General features: G+C 40.9%; 1 protein-coding gene across 1 annotated transcript; it reads left to right on the forward strand.

Moving 5' to 3' along the window:
- Positions 1–3,426: 3,426 nt before the first annotated feature.
- Positions 3,427–19,492, forward strand: CLDN1 (claudin 1). Its single transcript, XM_030860806.3, has 4 exons — positions 3,427–3,856; positions 12,581–12,745; positions 15,148–15,232; positions 16,941–19,492. The coding sequence occupies exons 1-4, from the start codon at positions 3,634–3,636 to the stop codon at positions 17,101–17,103; spliced, it is 636 nt and encodes a 211-aa protein (XP_030716666.1). The 5' UTR covers positions 3,427–3,633; the 3' UTR covers positions 17,104–19,492.
- The last annotated feature ends 1,078 nt before the right edge of the window (positions 19,493–20,570 follow it).

The following is a 20,570-nucleotide window of genomic DNA, read 5'->3' on the forward strand; positions in this document are numbered from 1 at the left end:
ATCTACCATGCTTCTTCTTGGGATTGTTTCTTTGTCTCTACCCTCTTCTATCATTCTTAGTCTCACCCTTACTTTCATCTCTCTTTGTGTGTCTTATGCTTATTCCTCGTTCTCAGGATCGTGGCTGAGCCCACGCGTCATTCACTTACGGAGTAAACCAGCAGGATACTTGCTGTTTTCACCCATATTTCCCTCCTCGGTAGCAACACCTCACCCTCCACATGATTCTGGATCCCCCGGGTGTATGATCTTAGTGGGAAGCAGCAGAGTTTGAGAAAGGATGGGAAAAGGCAGGAGGGCAGTCATAGTGTGGAATATCTCGCTGGTGGAGAAACACATGATAAGGATACCTAATCCCTAAAAGCCAATGATCCTTAGTTGATTTGGTTGACAAGGGAACTCCTGTAGGACAGTGCTTAAAGGCATGTGCTTCAGGGTCAAAGTGTGTAGTTGGAATCCCAGCACTGCCATTTACCAGATCCAATCCTGGGAAAGTGATCTGACATCTCTGTGTCTCTGTCACCTTCACGTGGTGCATTTAAACCTCTGAGCTAAACATTTGGTGATGACAGTATGTTGCCCACTGGTATAGACTCACAAAGCTTTAGACTTGGGCAACCTTTTAGAAGTCAATTCCTAACTTTTATTGATAGGGAAACTGAGAAAAAGAAAGGAAGTAATTTGTCTGAAGGTACACAGCGGATTTTCCTACTCAGTGGGCCAGGATATTCGCCACACTATCAATGGTCTTTCTAGAAACTTCTTGGTCACAGTGCCCTCTCTATTGTTTACGCCTCACATATTAAAAAACAATGTCTGTAAGTTGTTTTTCCTCTTGAGTTGATGGATTTATGCTGAGCCATTATCTCACCTATCTGCTCTGAGGGAAGGAAGGAAAACTAGACAGGATTAGGGTTGCCAGAGACAGGCATGGGTCACAGTGAAGTAAACAGCACCCACCACAGCCTCACAAGTACGCTGTGGGCAATGAAGTAATCAGCCTCACACAGACCTGGAATAATAAAAAACAAAAACACGGGGTCATACGGACAACAGAGTTCATCCTTCTAATTCCCTGACAACTGTAGGTTGATAAAAACAGGTCCCAAGGTAGATTAAAAGGCCTGTGCACAAGTATGTTCATTGAACTCAAATCTTGTCTTCATTAATCTAATCTGAACAACAAAGGAAAAAATTTAAAAATAGTTTTAATTCTGAACTGACTGGAACAAAAAAGACAGGACTATTTGATTCACATGGTGGTGGTCTGGTCCTATAGCATATTATGAGAATCTCCTCTGAGCTTAATAGTCCTGGGGAACAAATAAATCAGAAGTGATTGATACCTCTTCATCTATAATGACAGGATCCCACAGAACATTCATCTGGACATAGAAGGAACTGCTAACTGTGGGCCCAGACTCTGAAGACTCAACCTAGATGTGGTCCTGCCCTACAGAGCTGCCTGAGAGCCTTCCTGGGATCTGAGGTGGCTTTCAGATAAGGGACATCACCCACTTGTTTTAGTCTTGCTTACTCCAAATTAAATCTCTTCATCCAGCTCATGTGTTACCCTATTCATTGCTAGTCCCCAAATCTCTGTGCAGACTTATCCTTTGGATTTAAATCTTCAAAAGATATCTGGGGGCTTCCCTGGTGGCACAGTGGTTGAGAGTCCTTGCCGATGCAGGGGACACGGGTTCGTGCCCCGGTCCGGGAGGATCCCACATGCCGCTGAGCGGCTGGGCCCGTGAGCCATGGCCACTGAGCCTGCGCGTCCGGAGCCTGTGCTCCGCAACGGGAGAGGCCACAACGGTGAGAGGCTCGCATACTGCAAAAAAAAAAAAAAAAAAGATATCTGGATACAGCCAGGTGGAAGTGAGGGTGGTAGGATTTTGGGTGTTTTGCTTTTTTATAGACTTTTTTTTTAGAGCAGTTTTAGGTTCACAGCAGAATTGAGCAAAAGGTGCAGAGATTCCCATGTTCCTCTTGCCCCACATGTGTATAGCCTCCCCCATTACCAAAATCTTCCGAGGGGTAGAGTTGTTTTCACTCCTGTCATTCACACTATTGACATTTTTTTTTAATTGTTCCCTCCTTGTTACAAACTGGCAGCTGCCATAGTAAATATCGGAACATATCTTGTTTTCTCCTTAGCATGTTTATCTCTGCCCCCCAGGTGTTTCTGTTCTTACTAAAACCATAGAAGCTTCTCGTTCCATCACACTGGCACCACATACACAAAGCAGCCGGGAAAACATTTTAATTATTCCAGACCACAACACCTGAGGTACACTTCTAAGTAACTACTAAGAAGGAAGCTTTAGAGACGCATACAGGGAAACCAAAGGCTGAACTAGACTAGAACCTGAGGTGTTGGCCATAGCCAGTCACTGCAAAAATGGCGTCTGAACCTGGACTTCCTAATCCCAGTCCAGGCCTCTTTCTGCTGGGGGTGGGGACTTTTGGGATGCTGTCACCTTTGAGGAATAGCATCTGATAATTCATTAATGAAACACACTTTGGAGGAGTAGAGGCCCATTGGTCGGGTCCCTTTGAGAATGAATCGCTGCTCTAAGACAAAGTGCTGTGGGGAAGAGGCTGGGGTGTGTGTGTTGTGTGTGTGTGTGTGTGTGTGTGTGTGTACACGTGTAGGGGTGGGACAGGGTAGGCTGCATTTTCATAAGGATGATAATAGATCAAAGGACATATATTTTGGTCAAGCTGAGAAGTAGTTAGAAAGTAGAGTGGGCTGGGAACCAAGTACTGCATATGCTACTAACTTGCTGTGTGAGCTTATGGAAATCACGTTTTTTTCTCTGGGTCTCAGTTTCCCAATCAATAAAGTATAAAGATTGCTTACAACCCTTGCAAAAATATGATTCTAGGAGAGATCTTGAAGGGAAGAAGGGGGCAGAGGGAGGAAAGGAGGAGAAGGAGGCTGAACCGAAGGGAGGTAAGTGTGTGTGAGGGAGGGAAGAGGGGTGGAGAGAGATAGGAAATGTCTTTTAATCAGATAGTGGAAAAAAGTTGAAAATGAAACTGTGCGCCCCTTAAGGTCTCTATTTTTCATCTTTATGCGTTTTTACTGTTTAGACATACGGAGTCATTTTTGGATAAACGTAGATTGAATGAATGGAAAGCCTGGGAAGGCCAACAGAGGAAAACAGCTAGGGGAGAAAAGAGAGGAAGCGAGCTCGGGAACACTCTGCGCTCCTGCTCTTCCTCGGCCTGTCCCCCCTTAGGGGGCGGGACCTTCCGGCCACGGCCGCGTGGGCCATCGCGAGCTCCCACTCTCCCTCTCGCTTCCCCGTAAGCCGCCCCGAAACCGCCAGGGGGAGCTGCGCGGCGGCCGGGCCGGCCGGGGCGGGGCTGCTTTAACTCGCGGCGCCCAGCGGCTCGGCGTCTCAGTCCCGTCCCCGAAGTAGCTGCTGCTTCTCGCCTACCAACTCCAGCTCCAACCCGGACCCGGACCCAGAGCTTCTCCAGCGGCGACGCAGGGTCCGCAGTAACGCAGTCCTGCAGTAACTTCCTCCGCGCAGCTCCGCCACCCCCGGGAGTCCCGGGGCGCACCTGCAAACTCCCGCTTGTGCACCGGCCGCCCCCAAGCCGGTGCGGGAGCCCGAGCGAGCCATGGCCAACGCGGGGCTGCAGCTGCTAGGCTTCATCCTGGCTTTCCTGGGCTGGATTGGCTCCATCGTCAGCACGGCGCTGCCCCAGTGGAGGATTTACTCCTACGCTGGCGACAACATCGTGACGGCCCAGGCCATCTACGAGGGGCTGTGGATGTCCTGCGTGTCGCAGAGCACCGGGCAGATCCAGTGCAAAATCTTCGACTCCTTGCTGAATCTGAACAGTGAGTGCACTCCCTACTACCGCAGCTGTGACCCAGGGACTCAACCCCCCAGTGGCTCCGTTTTGGAGTAGTAGCTACCAAACGACCCTGTTGCGTGATTACATGTCTATCAACCTTCAGTGGATCAAGTCTTCTGATCATGTGCTCTGCCGTGAGGAAGTGAGAGAGACCTGTGGCTTGGGGAAGGGGAGGCCCAGACCTAAGCTCTTGTTTTTCCTCTGACACCCTGGGTGACACTTTTCTGTAGGTGTGGTTTCATCTTACATGCCCACGACTGGGGTGGTGATGGAGCGAGTGAAGGCCAAACTCTAACTTGAGCTCTTAGGCCTTTCCTGGACATTCTCAGATTCTGTGAAAATTGAAGAACTGTAGAGTTGGGTCAAGAAAATGATATGCCTTGAAAAGTTTGGAGACTGGTAGCTTCTCCAGTTTGTAAAATTAAATAGATAATCCCAAAGTTATTATGTAGGATTTTTTTTTTCTCGATCTATCTTTACTGTGGGTTTTCATAGGAGAAATCACATTCCTACATGCAATGTCCCAACCTAATGTCTTCTACTCATCTGAGTTTGAATCTTTTGATTCTTTTGACTTTTAAGAGCCACTAAGTGTGAGGAAGCCCGTATGCATCCCCTGGCGTGACTCTCTTTTTTTTTTTTTAAATAAAGGAGCAATTGTAATTTTTTTTTTTTTTTTTGCTTGCTCCAGGTCTTAGTCTCTGCACGAGGGGTCTTCGTTGTGACATGCCGGCTCCTAGTTGTGGCATGAGGACTTTTAGTTGCGGCATGCATGTGGGATCTAGTTCCCTGACCAGGGATCGAACCCTGGCCCCCTGCGTTGGGACCGCAGAGTCTTACCCACTGGATGACCAGGGAAGTCCCTTGAAGAAGCCTCTTAAGATTCTCCAGAGGGTTTAGCTTTCAGGCCAAGAGTGTTCAGAAGAGGCAGATTGTATAATGTTATTTTAGAAAGTGAAGGTGGGTGGCAGGTGGAAGAAGGATGACAACAAAGAGAAGTTCTAAATAACCTCCCTTCATAATATGAAGGGAAGAATGGAGCCACTGAAGACAAATGCCACAAAGGAGACACAGCTGATGAGCTCAGCGTTCAGGAGAGCGAGGGCGGGTCTTCTCTTGAGTTTCTGCCTTCCACAAAGGAATTTCTGTGTAATGGATATTGGCTTCTTACTCTGTCGGGTTGGAAAGGATTATATAGAGAGAAATAGTCCTAAAGACGGTGGAAAGACGACAGGAATTTTTTCCTTTCATTTTTTTTAAAAAATAAAAGCTTTTGAGTGTCTTGTCAGAAACTCATTAAATTCCCACTTACTTAGGTAATAACAATTCATGGCTAGAGTATCTTCCTTGAGATATTACATTAGTTGTCCTGAACCTTGTGTCTGTCATGCACTTGGACTAAATCGAAGAAAAGCTTCCTTAGTCTTCGCCTAGACAGGCAAGCCTGCCCACAAGTCCCCTTTGTGTGCTGATGGTAAGCAGTGTTGTCATCGCTCAACTTTACTTCAGTTGTTTTGTCCACCTCCTGCGTGTGGTTTAGTCAAAAGCTATATACTTTAGAGTTGTTAAATCTGTGCCAAATCTGTTTAAACCGCTTGAGTACCTCTGGAATTTGGTGAGTCAGTGTACATACAGTAGTTTTTTTAGTGTTGTCATTTCAGCTTTTCAAAGTTACCGTATTAGGATTCTTCTATGCCAAACATAAGGAGTATATTAGGTACACGTCTTTATATTATCATTGAATCTACCCATGGATGGATAAATACATGTAAGGAATTGTATCAGACATGTCATGTTGAGGAATTGGCAGATGGAGACCATTCTAAGGGCAATTCCAGAGAGGTCTCTGATTCCTCTGATCAAAATAGTTCATTTTCTACACGTTTAAATAGGTTTCCTGTTAACTGCCTTAAAGGACCAAATGAAATCAGATTGATCCATGTTGTCAATACTCAGACAGGTCATCCCTACTCATGATAATGTGTTAAAATGTTTTATTTTCACTTATTCCTAATTAATGTAGCTGTTACAGTTTTTAAAGCTGTAGCAGAAGATCTAAACAATACCTTTCCTCTACCCCATACACATTTTGGAGATCTCTTCCTGATGAATTTTTTTAAACTCCAGATCAGATTTCTTTTCATTTTCGTTAAAGCCAGAGTTTATTGAAGGTGGGGCGGAGGCCTTTCTCTCAAAACTGATTCCCAGAAGGAAACTTGACTCATTTGTACCCTCTCCAACCTGCCGGTAACTAACTAGATGTCTTTGGATGGAGGCCAGAGAACCTACCTGTCTCCATTTCTCTACCTGGACAGCTGTGCTCACACCCACCTGATGTAGAGAGCTGGGGAGGTGATTCATTGGCTGGTTTTGGTATAGTTCTGTGACATCTAGAGGTGAACAGGATTATCTGTACGTATAAACAGTGTTCCTTGTAACAAGTTGTGTTCCACAAAGTGCTTTTAGGTAAAAAGCTTAGCTAGAAGTTTCTTGAAATTGTACCTTGTTCTTTTTGCCAGTGGAGCCCATTTGGCAACTTAGGGCCGAGATTCTGGGATTTATCAAGGTTGTAGCGCTAGATATGTTCAAATCCCTTATTCCCTTTCTCTAATTAGTTTCAGCTGTAAAAAGAACATGACCGTGTCTATAGGGATACGGTGTGCATAAGCCAATATACGAAAGGAGATACAGCCAGGGTTGTATCTTTCCAAGAACAAGGAAAGCAGTTTGTGAAAATGGAAAGCAGTTTATGAAAATGTAACTGGGGAACTTCCTGGGGAAACAAATCTTATACCGTGGATTGTGGTTTTACTATGGTTGAGACAGTTTCACTTCCGTCCAAGGATGGATGTTTATTGACGTTGATGACTGATAGTTGGAATATACAAAAAAGAGTGTCAGATAGAGTTGCAGTCGACTTTTCTTGATTAAACTGTACATCTTGCCTTGTTTTGATCCAATTCTCAAACTTTTGGCAAGCTAGTGCCTATTTCATGTGCTTAGTTAATTGCTTCTTCTGGCTTGACTTTAATAGCTAGAGCTGTCCAAAGACTGGGTTGCCCCAGGAGGTTGCATGGTGGGAGGTGTGAAAGCAGAGGAATAAGTAAGCGTTTTGAAGGAATGTTGTAGGGAAAAATCCAAGTCCCAGACAAATGGGAGGTTAGGCTAGACTTTCTCTAAGTCTCATCTAGCCTTGGGATTCTGTAATTTGTTTATAAGTTCCTCTACGCTGTTCAACTTGCTTTGCATGAATCCACATGTGTGTTGGTGTGCTTTAATAAGTACTGGTTGTGGGTGAAGTTTCCCAGCACTCTCACCATGATGTTAGGCTCAATCAAAGACCAAAATCACTGACTTGGACAGTCTTTGAAGCACAGGCAGAGGAGGGCACCCGCTTGCACTTCCCTAGACTGCATTATGCCTGCTGAACCAAGGGTGTTTAAGGGGCCATTTGTGCTCAGATCCATTTCAAGAATTAGTTCTGACTTTTGGAATGATGACAGTCAAAACCCAAAGCCAGGCTTGAGTACTCAATTCTTACCCTGGTCTTGCACTAACTAGCCATGTTTATAGTGGTGATCCACTCAATTTCTCTGGGCTGTAGTTTCCCTGCTTATGAAATAGGGCAGAGTAGGAGGAATGGGGAGCTGAATCCATGACTCATTCATCCATTCGACAAACATGAGCCAGGCCCTATCCGTGTTCCTAGAAATGCAGCTAAGAAGATTGGTAGGATGCAAATGTCGATTCCTTCCAGTGCCAACATTCTTTGTTAATAACCGCAGTGAGGGAGCAGAAACAGGCAAGGGGCATGGTTTAGGTTTCCTTGATTGGAGTGATGAGTAAGAGACACAGAGGTAACATGGAAGCGTACATTTAATCATGAGGCAATTTCTCTAAGAAACAAACAAGGTAGCAAAACTGCTTGGCACATCCTGAAAAAGTGGTGAGCCCTGTCTCTTCCCAGACCACAGTTATTGACTGTGCTGGAGTCCTAAGGTCACATCCAACGGCCACCAGTTCATAGTCAATCAAATGGAAATGCTAACAATGAGGACTCTTGAGAAACTTTGAACTTGAGCAAAAGTGAGCAATTTAATAAGGGAAGAAGTCATGGGAGTATAGTTCTGTGACACTCTGTGATGAGTTCCTTTAATTGCAGAGGAGAGAAGAGGATTTTTGTTCTAGTCAGCCAGTGGTCAGTTTATTTATTTGCCTAATACTTATTAAGGAACTACTGATGCAAAGAGAGACTGTGTGAGGGTAGAGACATAATTAAAATCTACTTTGTTTGTGATATATAATCATAGGGTAATAATATAGTAATATGGCTAGTAAACAGCATGAACAACGTCACGTAGTTAAAGGAGATTCTGCTGCTTGTATAGTAAAACTTTAGAAAAGCTTTAGAAAAAAACATTCCACTGACTTGTCTATGCTTGTCTTTCTACGCTTATGTTGATTAAGTTCACTGTAGTAGATCAGTAACTTCTAACTCATTTCTTGTCTCATAAGTAGAGATCTTTGTAAGTATGTTTTCAAATTATACTTTCAGGTTGCAAGTGGTAAGAACTCCTTAAGGAGTCTTTAATCTCAAGATTATCAGTCTAGCTAAGTATAATATAATTAAAAGACTGCCTTCTCCGTGTACTGCTGATAATGATGAGGATAAATAGTGTAACTTGTTGAATGTTTGCTCCAAAGACAACTTCTTTAGTCGCTGATAATAATATTGTAGAGGTATCTGCAAATTTAGTGGGCCAGAAAGGAACGTATTTGCTTCTAGATCTGAGCCGATCAGGTCAACTCAGAGATAATAGTTCAAGACTGTATCTGTCTAGTCTAAAATATTTTGCAGCTTTCAAATATTTCTCAACTTCTCTGCCCTACTGACCATTGTTCCACCAGAAGAAAACTTCATCTTGGGAGCTAATTAGATACATAATTTAGAAAATTTTTTAAAATTATATTGGGTTAAACAAAAAGTATGAATTTTTTCGCCCTAGATGAGTTTCTAGCTTTTAATGATCTAAACTAGATCTGGCTTTATGTAGCAAGATTTTAGTATTCTGAGGCTTTCTAGGAAGGCGTTTCTCAGTATTATTTCAAAGATGAAGCTTAACACAAAAGAGTATTTTTACCTATCATAGTAGAATTTTTAAAGGATAAAGATATGTTCAAATTTAAATTCACTGAACACAGATTGAGTAATCCATGACGCTTGCCAGGTACTGTTCTTAGTGCTTTGGATGGAAATATGAACAAATATTTGGCCAAGTCATCAAGGAGCTCACAATTACATATTTTAGATCTCTGACTTAAAAGGCTTCCATAAGCCTTAATTTGAAGGATTCATATGGTTCCAGCTTAAAACTGTGCAGTTTAGATTCTATCTGCACATAAAACCCTCATAACTTGTAATACAACACTTGCTTACTTTGATCTGTAATTCACCATTACATATGCCCAACTAGTGAGTTTTCATGCTGTTATGATTCTCAGCCTTTTTTTTTGTATTTTTTACATTTCCCCCCCCCCCATATCACTATAGTTAAGAATTCATCCAGACGTCTCCAGTGATGCAAGATGAGATTTTGTGACATTTCCTAAGTCAGTGGATACCAGGACGTAAATGAAAAAAAAAATTGCTTCACAAAATAACACTATTGCTTTGTCATATTTTTCAAAACAAAACATGATCTCCTTGGTCTATATGGTTTACATGATTCCTGAGTATAGGTTTTTCCCCCCGGGTTTTTTCCCCCATTTTCTCCATGATTTTTTGTGCTTTATGAAAATGATACATTGTTCTATAAAGAAATAAAACATACTAGGGTTTGTACCACACGGAACAAAATATCTGTCCCTTCCCCCTTAGAAATTTTGTAAAAGTAGTGGAATGAGTAAAATGGGGCATGAATTAAATGTGCTTTCTTTGAGAACTGAAAGGGGAACAAACTTAGAGATGAAGACAGTGAAAATGAGATAATTGCGGACGAGTGCAGGTGGAGCCTTGGAGTGGTTGATCCATGTACGCTCCCTGCCTGGGTGGTTTTATACAAGCCTGACTCAGGAGATTGAGGTCCAGCAGACTCCTCGTGAAGAGTAAACCTTGTGATCCAAGTGCTTAGACCTGCTGGGCTGGTGGCCTGCTGTTTTCACATGAAGCACAGATCAGAATGATTATAGAAGCTGGGTCTGGTTTGGGGCCCTATAACTCGAACAAAGTAGAAAACTTCGAGATCAGAGAAAGCAACCACAGTGGTGAATAAAGGGTTGGAAAACTGAGCTTAATGGACAAACAAAGCAAAAGGTGGTGAGAGATGTAAGGGGCTATACATACTTGAAGGGCTATCATATGAAGACAGAGAGTAAAAATCTTGTCACCTCTTCTTTAAGACCCTCCAGTGACTTCTGATCACACTTAGAATAAACTCCAAACCCCTTCCCCTAGCTTGCAAAGTCTTACATGATAAATGCCTTCTGCCTACCTTGCTAACCCACCTCATTTTACTTTTACATCCTACCATCCTCCAGTAGTGACTAGCTTTGCCAGTTTGTCCAGGGTTGAAGACCTTCTCAGGAGTCAGGACTTGTAGCCTTTAAAACTGAGAGAGTCCTTGGCAAATGGACAGGTGGTCCCCCTGTCCTCCACGTGGATCATTGTGACTTTCAGTATCTCCTCTTCCAGTGTTGTTTGCTTGAAATGCTTTCCTTCTAAGTGGAACTTAGGACCAAATCTGAAATCTGTGTTATGTATAAGAGCTTAGTTATTTTTTATTTTCCTTCTAAGTAATGACTGTCTTTGCAAAAACTGTCGGTAAACCAAAAGGAAGGACACACCATAACTGTGGAGTCCTTAGTATTTTCCTCTTCATGCAACAGTATGGTTTGTGATTCCAAGGAAGAAGTGTCACAAACCCATGGTCCGTGAAACCTGTGTTTTGATTCAGGAGTTCTTGTACCACCCTGAAATCTTACAGTAAGTGTGTGGGTAGGGTGCACACTTGCACACACACATTTATGGGGAAGTAGATCTATGAGGGGAGCATGGAAGTGCCTATGATTTGATTTTAATTGAATCAAGTAAAAATTTATCTTGACTTCCAAAATATCTCTCAAATGCAGTTAAAAAAAATGCCTTTGATACTTTCAGAAAGTGGTTACTATGATTTTATCATAGATTGCCTGGTTATGGCAAGGATGGAAAAATTAACAATTTAAAATTGAAGTTTTAGAAATCTTTAGTCTTTATGATTTGTAGCCTAGGTTCTCAACCCTGAAAATACTGACCCTGAGCCTAGGTCTTAATAGAGAGTGAGATATAAAACCTTTCCATGATGTCAGCCACGTTTTTTTTTTTTTTTTCTGCTGTACACGGGCCTCTCACTGTTGTGGCCTCTCCCGTTGCGGAGCACAGGCTCCGGACGCGCAGGCTCAGCGGCCATGTCTTACGGGCCCAGCCGCTCCACGGCATGTGGGATCTTCCCGGACCGGGGCACGAACCCATGTCCCCTGCATCGGCAGGAGAACTCTCAACCACTGCGCCACCAGGGAAGCCCTATGTCACCCACTTTTGAAGACCATCAAGAAGTCAATTGTTCCAACTTCTCCTTAGAGATAACTGTCATTCACACTTTACATAATAAAAAGATGGTCCCAAAGAATAATAAGTAGGTCACCCAAGATAGCACGCTTAGTTACAATGTAAATATTTATATATGCAAAAAGACTTGTCACCTGTTAACACTGTTAAAGAGATAATGATCTTTATTTGAAGGAGGAAATAAAGATAGAATTAATCAAACTCATCTAACCAGCGTAGTTTCAGCTCTTTTTTCTTTGAAAGTCTGTGTGTCTTTACGCTACAGTGATGGTATCACCTTTTTACTCTTTAAGATACTTACTGGCATAATCTCAAACTTGGCCCTATCGATTTGATCGTGATTTAGTATGCCAATGACAATAACAGGAAATTAGAAAATTAGTGGAATCCTGAGAAATACTACATTGAATTATCTGCTATTTTACAATATAGCAGTTTAAATAGTTTTAAAAACTGGTGATATCTCCGAATATAAACCTACTATGTTCCAAAATAACATCTCAAAGGCTGTTATGTTTTGTTCTAAGAAAATGGTTTTCATATCTCCCACTCCACCCGCATCACTGGAGATACAAGTGTTGCTTATCCAGCCATGATAATCTATGAGAAATTCACTAGTTGTCTTCCAAGTTCACCCACCCAGATTTTCTGCAGCTTGATGAGTGAAGTATAAAACTATTGACTATTAACCAAGATATATTGTAAACCATTTTAATTATAAATGTTTTAACATTAAGGATAACACATATGATTGTTATTTCAGAATTAAAAACTCCATTAGTAAGGATTAAAAATGTATTAGTTCAGCTAAACCTATTCAACCAAATCATTAATTATTTTTTCAGAGGATTTTGAGTTTAATGTTGAAAACATAAACTGTTAGAGCTGGAGGAATTCTTATTCATCATTCAGCCAGGTATTTGTTTTTCTGGAGAAGAAACTATGTTGGTTACCTGCAGAAACATCCCTAGAAGCAGAGTCTCCTGACTCCTGTTAGATTTTCTCTCTTCCATACAACATTGAAATATACTCGGTCTTCTACCACTCTTCTCTTGTTGGTCTAGGCGTGATTTTTACATGTTCTAAAATGTTTTCTGTCAGGCTCTCTGCAAGCAACCCGTGCCTTGATGGTGATTGGCATCCTGCTGGGACTAGTAGCCATCTTTGTGGCCACTATCGGCATGAAGTGTATGAAGTGCCTGGAAGACAACGAGGCACAGAAGATGCGGATGGCTGTCATTGGGGGCGTGATCTTTCTTATTTCAGGTAAGAGAGGCCCTGTCCCCCTTAGACCTTATTAAACTCTCTCTGACATGGGTTAAGGTATAGTTTTTGCTTTCCTGAGATTATGGTGGATTTGTGGCACTTGAATCGATTGAATTCACTTCCTTTAAAATCTGAAGACATAGGAACCTTAAGTCCATTTGAGTTTCACATTCTCAAATAGGAACCAAATGAAAATCTGTATTCACAGTGGACAGGTCTATTCCTTGAGGTTTCAGGTGCCAACTGGTTGGTAGAACCATTCTCCCCAGGTGAAGAGAGATTTTTCTATCTAGCAAACACTGAGGAACAATTCTGTGTAATTCAGAAAACTGCTGTAGTGTCTCTTCCGATGCTATGTGGGAAAGATGGGGAATGGTGAGAGAGAACATAAAGAATGTGTCAGTCGTACAAGTGTGTGAGGAATGAATGAGACTGGGATTATTGGAGGAAAATGAGGACATCATTCCACGTGGGCAGATCTGACTCCAGAATAAACAGGTGGTACCCATAGATCAGTGAAGAGAAAGGTCAGTTGGAATGGAGGCGAAAAGTTGGAATGGTAAGGAATAAGAGTAAATGAGTTAAGAAAGAAAACAGTAGAGAAAGGCCTTGGAAAAAAACGTTGACAAAAGAGTGAGATTACATTTTCCATAGAAAATGAATGTGTATGTATTGCTTTATTCAAGTGTTGATATGTGACCTTTGAGAAAATGAAAGCCAGAAGAAGACATGGACAGGTCACTTGTAAAGCCTTATAATAAGGTTTATATTAAATAAGATTGTGTTTATATATAAAACAATAGACTATTATATATACTAGTTGTCTATTGTTTTGAAATGGACTAGTATATATAGTGTATATATATATATATATATATATATATATATAGTAGTATGTAGTAGTCTATTGTTTTTGAAAACAACACCAGTGATATAATCTACCACTAGGAAACACTAGAATTAGACTTTTTTCTCATTTTCTCTTTAACAAAAGTATGTGGATTTCATCAATAATGAAGGAAGAGTGCCTGTGACTTTGCTAAAGGTTTGGTTAAAGTTTATTCAAATTAATCCTAGATAGCATTTTATTCCCAACAGTTTGATTTTACATCACAGGCTGTGAATGCACTTACTGTGTAGGACCCTTCCTCCGCTTGCCTTCTTGTAACTCCGGTACATCACTTCCCCGGTCTCAGGGACTTCCTAGGGAGTGAGGCTTGCAAGTTCTACAGCACTTGCATGGTCTGCTTGAGCAGCCAAAGCAATGGTGTTTTCTCTCAAGTATTAGAGGCAATTAGGTTGGACCACTTTTTTTGTAGGAGGAAGGGAGCAGAGGGGGTAGCATAGAAATATTTAATCTGTCTAAATTGATGAATTTTTAGAATGGCTATAAAAAGAAGTTAATTTCTTTGGATAAGAAAAATCAAGGTGTTGTGTACTTCTTATGAATGATAGAGTGGGTTATTTTGACTAAGTAGTTTCTCTGGCCTTACTGAAATATGAAAGGCATGAGAAATTGAGTGTTCAGCACATATTGATCTGATGTGGCACTACAGCGAATCTCATGGCAAGACCTGGCACATCTGGCCAGTGAGGCTGTAGGAGTTCAGGTGATCTAGTGCACTCTGAGACAGGTCCTACTCGTTCCTGCTATCTAGCTATTTACTTTCATTTTGATTCTTCAGAAATGTGAATTTTCGGGCTTCCCTGGTGGCGCAGTGGTTGAGAGTCCGCCTGCCGATGCAGGGGACACGGGTTCGTGCCCTGGTGGTCTGGGAAGATCCCACCTGCCGCGGAGTGGCTGGGCCCGTGAGCCATGGCCACTGAGCCTGCGCGTCCGGAGCCTGTACTCTGCAACAGGAGAGACCACGACAGTGAGAGGCCCGTGTACCGCAAAAAAAAAAAAAAAAAGAAAGAAATGTGAATTTTGAGTTTTGGTCAAGGAGAATGTAGAAGGGTTTTCATCTTCCCTTTTGTATTGTAAGTGACTAGCTTTACTAATAAGGACTTTGGTTTTACCAAAAGTAGTCTAACACAGTGATGTATAACAATATATTTGAAAGAGATCTTAAATGACATGAACCTGCTGAATATTTCCAACAGAATGTTGTTTGTGCCGGTGACCTTCAACTCTAAGTGAATAAAATGACATGAACATTATAAACTATGCCTAACTCCCACCTAATATTTTCATCTGTCTTAAGAGAATACTTAGAATAAATCATGTCTGAACCTCTAATCTCCCTAAATTAAAGTCGTCTGAATTAAAATGGATTAAATTAAAAATGTCAGCACTATTGATGAGATTTAATTCTTGTAAAATACTTGTAAATTTAATGAGCTGTATATTTATGCTCAGTGTTCCATAGTGATTAACAGTCTTTTGTTTTGAATTTCTGTAGGTCTGGCTATTTTAGTTGCCACAGCATGGTATGGCAATAGAATTGTTCAAGAATTCTATGACCCCATGACCCCGGTCAATGCCAGGTAATGCTGTTCACTCCTAAAATAGTTTGTTCTCTGAGAAAATACCCTTTTAGTGTTCTGCAAAGTCCAGCTTGTGCCGTAGCTTCCCAGATTTGCTATCCAGAATTTTATGGAACTTCTGTCAAACTTGAAAATAATTTGAATGGCCTGTGCCTCATGTTAAAAATAGTCTGATCATTGCTTTAACAGCCTGTATTGATAACAAAATGAACTTCGAAGTAGAAAAGTTCTAAGCTGTATACTTTCCAAGTGTATGCTGGACCTTTTTTCATATTTAAAAAATGTTTTTAAGATGAATAAAGATACCAACGTGTTTGAAATTTTATTTTTGAAGTGTATTCTGAAACTTTTAACACTTGTGATTATTTGTAACTAAACACAATTTATGACTGATTGCAAAAATAGTACTGTTGTAGAGGTTAACAAATAATGTCATTTCTAATGGTTTAATCCTGTTTATGAAAAAACAATTTATTTATGAAAAAGAAAAGTTAGCACTTTGAAATATTGTGTTCCATCACAACCATAAAAATAACTTTAGAAAGGTCATCCTTCTTAATATTGCAAGTTGTGGAAGTTAAAGGGCTGACTCTTGGCTCTCACGTAATGACACCCTTTGATCAGAGACACGGCTCTTTGTCTCACTGTGTTCACATCTTTAAAGCCGAATAACTATATTCTGAGTCAGAATGTTAAGATGTAATTATTGTTTGTTGAGCGCTAAGACGAATGGATGAAAAATCCCAGTGGTGGAGAGATAAGGTATGCTTCTTTGTATAAAATCACCCACGTAGAGGAGAACACATACTGCAGTGATTGTGTTGGGACCCATCCCATAAGATCTACACTGTAAGGACAGAATCTGCTGGAGGTCAGTAGGCTAAAATTTTACCAGTAATGGATATGAAAGCACTTTATAAATTACTAGGCACCGTACGCTTATTTACATTGTCTCACATGATTCTGAAAGCAGTCCAGTGAGGCAGATGGAATCATCCTGCTTTAAGAGAAGCAGCAGCTGAGGTTGAGAAGAGGAGTTACTGGCCCACAGTTTAGCAGTTGAGAGTTTGCATCAGAATTCAAACTCAGGCCTTATAACTCTAGATCCAGCCCTTCTCTCTCCTTATTGTCCACCATCAGTCACAGATCTTCTCCCCAGAAGTATGGCTTCATACATCCACCTGGATCAACTTAACCTAGAATGATCTATGAGCTGATTAGAAGTCTTTTTCACAAAACCATAAATTTCAGATTTCAGTGCTTATCAGTGATTGACTATTGAAAACTCTGTCTCCAACACCGTCTAGCAGTTTCTTTGTAGAATTTGGTTGCTACTTGGTGATAGCATGACTTGTTAAGTTTTAGCCTAGGAACCATTGTCCAAACCTGACTTCCCAGGTATATATAAACATGCTTTACAAGTCTCCTACACATGAAAAAGTCTTTGCAACTATTTGTATAATTAACCTGGCGTTGCATGCCACATTGCCTGATCTACTGTTGCAAATTGTCAACAGCTGCAATGTGAACATGCTCGTGTGTGTGTCCACAAACCTTAAAGTACTTCGCAGAACTTAAAGGGATCATGGGGGATTTTTTTTCAGCAGAAAAAATATAATGAGTGTGATATTGATTTCATTCTTTAATTATATTAGAGAAGTTTCCAGTGATTCACTGATTAAGCAAATACATTGTCTCTTCTTTTTAGGTATGAATTTGGTCAGGCTCTCTTCACTGGCTGGGCTGCTGCTTCCCTCTGCCTTCTGGGAGGTGCCCTACTTTGCTGCTCCTGTCCCCAGAAAGCAACATCGTACCCAACACCAAGGCCCTATCCAAAACCTGCACCTTCCAGTGGGAAAGACTACGTGTGACACAGAAGCCAAAGGAGACAACCCTGTTGGAACAATCAGAAAATGAACATTGAAATACTGTATTGGCGTTAAGGTCTTAGATTTTGACTATTGTAGTCTGAACTGTGGTATTATCAAAAGAACATATTTCGTTAAATACCCATTGCTAAAAATGACATAGTCTTATTTTATCTCCTTTCCTCAATAGAAGAGGGAAGCCTTTTCTATTTGTATTACTGCTTCCCACTGAGTCATCATCTCAAATGTGGGGAGAGGGCATTCCTTAAATATATATAGATATGTACATGTTTTTCTATAAAAAAGTTAGGTAGTAAAACCTCATTATGTTGGTACCAGCATTCTTAAAATATATCTAAAAAAAGAAAAATATATTTATATTGATTAAATAAGTAGTTTATTTGGTATTCTTCTCTTCTTTCTTTATGTATACATATATAATAGGTCAAATATCATTTACCCTCCTTCATCAGCTTTTAATGTCTTTCACAGAAGACCTGACCTACTTTACCAAGTATGAATTATTTCAGCTCTTCACATGTGCCCTTTTCATATGTTTGTATCATACTTTTTTTTTTTTTACTATGATCTTATAGCGCTTGCTCTGTTACCATTCAGTCATTCTTCATGACTTTGTTTTTTGTGAGATTGGGCTTAACTCTCGATTCTGATAACACGTTTATATGCCTACAGTGTAATTCCTAAAGTCGGTAAGAATCTCTTACAGATCAGAGTTTTGGGAGCAGATCTTTCTGTGTGACCAGATGGTATATTCCTGATGACCTTCCCATATGCTCCCTGTACTCTGACCTGTAACACACTTGTTTGCTTTGAAAATATTTGTCCCATTGAGGAGCTGTGTGCTGCTTTCCCAAGTGTTGTGACACAGTTCTATTGATTGAATTTTTTGACCTACTTATTCACAGTTGTATATCCTCCCAAACTACCTTTTTCTTGTCCCCTTCCTCAAACTGTATTGTTTTCTCGTATAGTTTACCTCGTCCCAGAGAGGGATGACCTTTTTGTCTGAATGAAGTGCTAGACTTTCTGTAGTGACAGCCTGATGACAAATATTCTCTCTGTAGCTGTAAGCACGTCACTTAATCTTTCTCCTCTTTTCCCATCTGTGAAATTGAGATAATGATACTTAACCAGCTGCTAGAGCGGTGTAAGTATTAATTAGTTGATATTATGCTCATTCTTTGAACATGAAATATGCCTAAGTAGTGTCTCTGTTTGCTAAATTGTCTGTTAAGAAGTCATTGAACCAAATCTACACGCAGGCATCCCATCGTTCGGCACCTTCCTTTCTCCACAGGCCCGTTTCCTTCCTTTCAGCGGTGGCCACCATGCTGTTGGTGCTCTGTTCCGTTTTAACAATTGCCCTTAGTTTTCCAGTCTGTGGAAAATGCTCCTTCACTCGAGCAAAATGATGTAATGGGAAGGGTGTTGACTTTGGTGTCTGGAGACCTGATGTGAGTCTTGGTGCTCTCAATTACAGTGTGAGTTTGGGCAGGGCGCTTGGTTGCCCTAGATTTACTGCTTCACTTATAAAAAGAGGATTGTACTTCCTGACCTGCCTACCTCTCAGGGCTGTTGTGGGGATCCAGTGAGATGGGATACATGTAAGTGTGATTTTGTGAGGTAAAAAGTATTATACTAAGGGAAAGAATTAAGGAATTTAAGTGCATAGGTTTTGGATTACTTTTCAAATGACTGAAAAGAGACAAACTGTAAGCAATAGGTTTCTTGCTTTAACCAACCTCTCGAGTGATGAGACACTAAAGTGAATTTCAGATTACTAAGTGAAAAGGATTCTGGGGCAGTCTTAGTTTTCTTCAGTCACTATGGCCTGATGCTTTTTGTGGCTAAGCTTTTCTCCTTTCAGGAATGCGGACTTGACCTAGGACAAGTTTGCAGATGTAATGGGTGAAACAGAAGTGTACATGTTGGCAAACCAAAGAATGGAAGATTTTTTTACTTTTAGTAACTTGCAAGGGTATACAAGGTGGATATCTGTTATGCGATGTTATCAGAGGTATTGCTATTAGCTGGCAGCTAACACTGCTAGGATAGGTAGTTTGGGAATGTAACTCATAGTGAAACCATATAGGGGAAATTATCCAAAGGACTGCATCCTATGATTTGAACCTAGTAAATTTTAGTGTGTCTTCCAAACCTGAAAGTCTGTGCTCCTAGAATGTATAATTCAAAGAACTTCTGCTACCTACATAGATCCTAATGATGGGCAAGTATAAATACATGTGGTTGCTAGTTGCTAAACTCTGAAATCTATAGTCCAAAATGGCCAACAGAATGGTTACACCAAAATTTATCCAATTTTGATATTTTTGTACTCTGCTACTATACCTGGAAACAGACAAATAGGTATTTTAGGGTTTTGTAATGGGAATTTGTATAAAGTGTTACTCTTTTTCAATAAATTGTGTTTTTTTTAATATAAAATAAACCTTGTTTTTTTTGTTTGTTTTTTTTAATCGTTTATTTCAAGATTGCCATGCTTGGAAGAAGAGATGGCTCGGGATAGGATCTGACTCACCATGTGTTACTAGAAAAGAGCTGTGGTGCCTCTGCACCACCACCTGTCAACTTTTTGAGTGGCTCCACCCACTGGAATGCCCTATTTCTCTCCAACTATGCTTTTCCTCGTCAAGGGTGGTGATACAAGAGAACGTCAGGAGACGTTACTTCATTTTCCCCATCCATAGAAAGGGGACATGCTACAATAAATGACTAAGGGATAAAATCACCAACTGTAAATCATCGTGAAAGCTTAAGGCAGTTGTGTTTCTCACAAGTTGGAAGAGAGAAGGACAGCCAGAAATCCATTATTGTTTTTGTAATGACTATTACCAAAACTACTTCTTAGGAAAGCAAGTGATGAAATTCATTCACCTGTTATCTGAAAATATCAATAATTGATAAAGCCTTAGTTGTAACCTCTCTGTAAGCAATTTACATATTAAAGAGACAGGCTTGTAAACAAAGGATTGCAGCTCTATGTGGAGCTCTATGTGGACATTAGCCTTAAGGGTGAGAGACTAAGATTATTCTCAGTCCCTTTAAATTAAGCAGATGCATCAGAATCCCCACTCTTTCTACAGAATTTAAATTTCTGAGGAGGGGTCCAGGCCCCTGAAGTTTGAGAGGTAATACAATTCCTAAGTGCTCCTGACAAGTACTCTTAAGAGAAAACCTGGATTGTCAGTCATACGAAGTAGACACCCCCTCTGTGTGAGCTCCTCGTTATGGATGACATTGTCCTGCAAACCATGTCGTTTCTCCTACTCATCAATTAGTACTTTCTATGTGGATCCGTGCCCAGGTCCAGGGAAAACTCCATACCATTCCCACATTCCAGCCTTTTAAAGCCTGTTGTTAATCCTAGGAAAATCTGGTAATGGGTTTTTTTCCTTCCTTTTGAGTGTGGCTCAGGTATAAGATTTCTG

This window comes from Globicephala melas, chromosome 4, assembly GCF_963455315.2.
Source record: "Globicephala melas chromosome 4, mGloMel1.2, whole genome shotgun sequence".
NCBI lineage: Eukaryota > Metazoa > Chordata > Mammalia > Artiodactyla > Delphinidae > Globicephala > Globicephala melas.